The sequence below is a fragment of the Amblyraja radiata genome, chromosome 20 (genome assembly GCF_010909765.2).
Source record: "Amblyraja radiata isolate CabotCenter1 chromosome 20, sAmbRad1.1.pri, whole genome shotgun sequence".
Classification (NCBI taxonomy): Eukaryota; Metazoa; Chordata; class Chondrichthyes; order Rajiformes; family Rajidae; genus Amblyraja; species Amblyraja radiata.
In genome coordinates this window covers 18,031,950-18,037,949 of record NC_045975.1, presented here as the reverse complement: position 1 = coordinate 18,037,949, position 6,000 = coordinate 18,031,950, and the positions used below count along the sequence as shown (strand labels likewise).

Below are 6,000 nucleotides of genomic sequence, written 5' to 3'. Positions count from 1 at the left end.
AAACTTATTTTTATGCTTTATCTGATGGGATAAATTACAGACTTGATTTTTAAAATCTCAAAATTTTGTAACATTGCTATTTAGAGAGCTATGGGCAAAAGGCACTAACCCAATGATGTGCAACAAGGGGGGGCCGAAGGTTCTGTTCCTGCGACTCTCAACATAAATTTCAAACAAAAATTGTGCAACAAAAATAGATCAATGTAAAAACACACTGAGATGATTAAAACACCTGTTGGGCTGTCTGCACCAAAGAGCCTTGGTCTGCACTGCCTTTAACCCTATTTATAATTTTTCTTGGAGCCACGAGGGTCGCTGCCCGTCGTCGCAGGTGTCCGGTTGCTGTCTGCCGCTGGGTGGCGCAGGTAGACGGAGTACTATTGGCTGCGAGGGCTGCGGACGTCATTAGCAGCGCCCGCCCGCCCACCCTGAGCAGGACCCCGAGCTGGGTGTCCTGTGCAACTCCTGCCGCCATCTGCTCGCCTCAGACGGAAGCCGCAAGAGAAGAGGTGGGTGGAATGAATCTCGCGGCGCGGGGAACGGCGGGCACACGAGAGCGCGCTAACGTGGCCAACGGTTCACCAGCCCGGCGCCAGCACCCGGGGAGGCCAGGGGAGAGGTTGAGGGCAGGAGAGGGCAAGGGAGAGGAAGGAGAGGGCAGGGTTGGGGAGGAGAGGGTGAGGGGAGGAGAGGGCAAGGGAAGGGAAGGAGGCCAGGGAGGAGAGGGAGAGACAGAGACAGAGACACAAAAACCTGGAGCAACTCAGTGGGACAGGCATCTCCGGAGAGAAGGAATTGGTGACGTTTTGGATTGAGACCATGGACCCGGGAAAATGAAATGAGAAATATATAGACGAATATGTAGAGAGATAAAGGACAATGAATGACAAATATGCAAAAAAGTAACGATGATAAAGGAAACAGGCCATTGTTAGCTGTTTGTTGGGTGAAAACGAGAAGCTAGTGTGACTTACGTGGCGGAGAGATGGAGAGGGAATGCCGGGCCTACTTGAAGTTATAGAAATCAATATTCATACCACTGAGCTGTAAGCTGCCCAAGTGAAATATGAGATGCTGTTCCTCCAATTTGCATTTAGCTTACTGACAATGGAGGAGACCTAGGACAGAAAGGTCAGTGTTGGAATGGGAAGGAGAATTAAAGTGTTTAGTAACTGGGAGATCAGGCAGGTCCAGGTTGACTGAGTGAAGGTGTTCAGCGAAGCAATCGCCCAGTCTACGTTTGGTCTCGCCGATGTAAAAGAGTCCACATCTTGAACAACAGATACAGTAGTTGAGGTTGGAGGAGGTGCAAGTGAACCTCTGCCTAACCTGAAAGGACTGTCAGGGTCCCTGGGCAGAGTCAAGGGAGGGGGTATAGGGATAGGTGTTGCATCTCCTGCAGTTGTAAGGGGGTGGTTTGGGTGGGAAGGGATGAGTTAAACAGGGAGTTACGAAGGGAATGCTCTCTGCAGAAGACGGAAAGGGGTGGAGATGGGAAGATGTAACTAGGTATAGAAAGGTAAAGACTAGGGGCAGCAAGGGTGGAGCTGCGGGGTACCGAGGAGACACAAGTGAGGGCCTCATCTATGATGGGAGAGGAGAGCCCTGTTTCCTAAAGAATTAGGACATCTCAGGTGTCCTAGTAAGGTGTTAAAGTTCAATCCGCGCTATCAGACAAACCATATTAGTCACTTAGGAATGTACCAATTCTTTTATTTTACGCATGCGGGAGTGGGAAAGAACACACGAGTACGGCTACATACTCGTTGTCCCTCGCGGTTCCACTCAAATTGTATTAAACATAACCAGTGCATTTATACTTGATTTTGCATCAGCAATTAATCACAGTCAGCCAGTACATTCCTTAACACATTGTCTCAGTATACCCTTTGTTTGTCCTGTCCCCAATCTACGTATCTTGTTTAGATCAGACTTGTCTCACAAAGTGGTTTGACTTGGCCATTTGGCATCTTATCTCTTAGTTCCCACATCATAAATCTGTTTCCCTTGTCATGTATCACATCTGCAATTTCACTTACTCAGTCTTTCATTTTATTTTCACATACATGCTGCCGAAGCTGCTATTCCCCCACTCGTACACCCTTAACCCTTTCAGTTCTAAACTCTTTCAATGGAACACCTCATCTTGGGCGCAGATGTGGCGTAGACGGTGGAATTTGGAGTAGGGGATAGAGTCTGCAGGAAGCAGGGTGGGAAGAAGTGGAGTCGAGATGGCTGTGGGAGTCAGTGGGTTTGCATACCCATGTGCTAATCAGCAAGTCCTTTAAACGCCACTCCTGGTAGCGCGTCAGGCACCTACGACGGTAAAAAACAAACAAACGCACCCAAATTTATCAATCCATCTACATACCTCCATGTATCTGAAGATCAAACGTCCATGTATGGGTCTTTTGGCAGTAGGGTTTATATCAACTATTCATAACAGGGTTAATCTGATCGTTCTGATTCACCCGTTTTAATGCTGCAACCTTCTGTATGAATCTTTTTCATTCAATTCCATGCGGTTGCATTTTCACCAGCTGTTTCTGCTTCTTTGATTTCCATACCTAAGCCAACTGTTGTTACTCATTTCAATTACTCTGCTAGATCTTAAGCAATTCTTAAAACTGGTACTTTGAATGTGCTTTGAATCATCTATTCTAGCGTCAGATTTTGGCCCACCACTTTTTGCTGTGTTCAAGGTTCTACATAACTTAATTTTATTCATGATGAATGGAAGATAGTTTAGGCATCTCTTGTGGCTGGAATCCAATGATAAGTAACATTCCACTAAATGCAGGAAAATAGATTGATGAATTTTTATCCGTGTTATTTTGTCTGCATTCTAGCAGAAAACTGTTACTATTTTGATCCATGAATATGCAAATGTTTCTAAAATATGCTTTAAAAATGTTAATGCATTTTTCATCTCTACCCAAAGAATCAAAATGTTCAGGAAAAAACTGGACAATCGTATCCGTGTCCAAATTGAAAATGGAGTGGCGCAGCGCCAACGGACATTGTTTGCTATTGTGGGTGATCGTGGCAGAGATCAGGTATGGAGTTAAAAGTAGAATGATATATGTTTTGTATTGTAGTAGTGATATTGGTTGTCAACTTACATAAATAAGCGTATGAGTCTGAGATCAGATGAATGTTCTTGTCAGTGAAGATGGGCAGTTAACCAGTTAATAGGAGTCATACACTATGTACAAAGCAGATACGGATCCGTTCTGCCCACCTCAATCATGCTAACCATGATGCCTATCTACAATAATCAAATTTCCTCACATCGGCTAAGTATCCCTCTATGTCTAGCCTATCTAAGTATCTGTCTAAATGCCTTTTAATCATTGTAGTTGTATCTGCCTCCACAACCTCTTCTGGCAACTAGTTCCATATGTTCACTCCCCTTTGTATGAAGAACTTGCCCTTCAGAAGTCCTTTAAATTTCAGCCACTCTGACCTTAAACCTCTTCCCTCTAAGCTCCCCTGCCCTGGGCAGATACATTCTGCTTATTTCTCTCACCTATCCCTATCGTAATTTTATAAATCTTTATATGGTAAATCATCGAATAACTACATTCCAATTATAATAAACTCAGCCTGTCCAATCTTTATTTTTAGTTTTAGAGATACAGCATGGAAACAGGCCCTTAGGCCCACCGAGTCCGCACTGATCAGCGATCACCTGTACACTAATTCTATCCTACACACTAGGGATAATTTACAGAAGCCACAACCTACAAACCTGCATGTCTTTGGAATTTGGGAGGAAACCACAGCACCCAGGAGAAAACCCACGTGGTCGCAGGGAGAATGTCCAAAGTCTGTACAGACAACACCCATAGTCAGGATTGAACTTGGATCTCTGGCTCTGTAAGGCAGCAACTCTACTGCTGTGCCACTATGTTGCCGCTCTTTATATCTAAGATAGGCACATAATGGTAACTCAGTGGGTCAAGGCAAATTCCTTCTATGTATACATACTTGGCTAATAAAATTTATTCAATTCAATTCAATAAGTGAGTTCGATATTTCAACTGCGCATGCCAAGTCATAGGTCACTTGGGAAAAACATTCTCTCCAGCTGAACTGCTGCTTGTGTACGGACCTGCGTATTCATTTCAATGAGATTTATAATTAAATTTATCCATCAAATACGTCAGCAGTAGGTCACAGCCAACTGCAGGTTGCACAAATCCATAATTGTATCTATTTAAATTATTGACTCAATACAGCACCAGCCTTGAAAATGCAAGAATTCCTGGAATGAACCTGTCAATTATCAAATCCCTGGCATTAGCCTGAGTCACAGCCATTCAAATTCGATATTGATTTACACAAATTCCAAGTTGTGTGGTCAACCAATTATGATAATTTGCAGCTATTTGAGCCACAGCCAAACTAGAAGCTTCACTCAGGAGTGGGTCACAGCTCCCCAGCTGACGGGACCTGTTCTCGCTCTCTTTGAAGATGAAACGTAAAGTATCCGTGTTCTCTGGAGATGCTGCTTGACTTGTTGTATTACTCTAGCACTTTGTCTTTTATATAAACCAGCATCAGCAGTTGCTTATTTCTACCCAAAATTTAATGCTGTGCGGGCTGACTCCAGACTACACAAATTCCTCAATTGTTGAATGACAGGCAAATATGCTTATGATCATGTTTGATGTGCCAAGTAACAAAATAAGTCTGTGTAGGAAAGAACTGCAGATCCTAGTTTAAATCGAAGGTAGACACAAAATTCTGGAGAGAAAACATGTCTGGCAGCATCTCTGGAGAGAAGGAATGGGTGACGTTTCGGGTCAAGACCTTCTTCAGACTGATGTCAGGGGAGTGGGCGGGACAGAGATAAAATGTAGTCGGAGACAATAAGACTGGCGGGAGAACTGGAAAGGGGAGGGGATGGAGAGAGAGAGGGACAGCAAGGGCTATTTGAAGTTAGAGAAGTCAATGTTCATACAGCTGGGGTGTAAGCTACCCAAACGAAATATGAGGTGTTGTTCCTCCAGGATAGGAAGGTCAGATTGGGAATGGGAGGGCAGTTAAAGTGCTGAGCAACTGGGTGATCAGGTAGGTTAAGGCAGAGCGTTCAGCAAAATGATCGCCGAGCCTGCGCTTGGTCTCGCCGATATACAGGAGTTTACACCTGGAATAGCGGATACAGTAGATGAGGTTGGAGGAGGTGCAAGTGAACCTCTGCCTCATCTGAAAAGACTTATCGGGGTCCTTGGATAGAGTCAAGGAGGTAAAGGGACAGGTTTTGCATCTCCTGCGATTGCAGGGGAAAATATCTGGGGAGGGGGTGGTTTGTGTGGGAAGGGAGGAGTTGACCAGGGAATTGCGGAGGGAATGGTGTCTGCGGAAACCAGGAAGGGATGGAGATGGGAAAATGTGGCCAGTTGTGGAATCCCATTGGAGGTGGCGAAAATCTTGGAGGATTATGTGCTGTATGCGACGGCTGATGGGTTGGAAGGTGAGGACAAGGGGGACTCTGTCCTTGTTACGAATGGGGGAAGGGGGAGCAAGAGCGGAGCCGCGGGATATCGAGGAAATCCTAGCGGGAGCCTCATCTATAATGGAAGAGGGGAACCCCCATTTCCTAAAGAATGAGGACATCTCCGATGCCCTGGTATGGAAAACCTCATACTGGGCGCAGATGCGGCTTAGACAAAGGAATTGGGAGTAGGGGATAGTCTTTACAGGAGGCAGGGTGGGAAGAAGTGTAGTCCAGATAGCTATGGGAGTCACTGGGTTTATAGTAGATGTCGGTCAATAGACTGTCTCTTGTGATGGAGACGGTGAGATCCAGAAATGGTAGGGAGATGTCGGAGATGGTCCAAGTGAATTTGAGTGCAGGATGGAAATTGGTCGTGAAGTAGATGAAGTCAGTGAGTTCTGCATGGGTGCACCGATGCAGTCGTCAATGTAGTGGAGGTATAGTTTGGGTATAGGGCCAGTGTACTCCTGGAACTGTGATTGTTCGACATACCCTAC

At 45.2% G+C, this 6,000-nt stretch overlaps 1 protein-coding gene across 1 annotated transcript in view; it reads left to right on the top strand.

The window, feature by feature from the left end:
• Positions 1 to 425: 425 nt before the first annotated feature.
• The window catches only part of nat10 (N-acetyltransferase 10), a 50,981-nt gene continuing 45,406 nt past the window's right edge, over positions 426 to 6,000 (top strand). The window contains exons 1-2 of the mRNA XM_033038902.1: positions 426 to 509; positions 2,942 to 3,056. Coding sequence (XP_032894793.1) covers positions 2,949 to 3,056 — 108 coding nt within the window. The 5' untranslated portion in view covers positions 426 to 509; positions 2,942 to 2,948. The remainder of the gene's footprint in view (positions 510 to 2,941; positions 3,057 to 6,000) is intronic.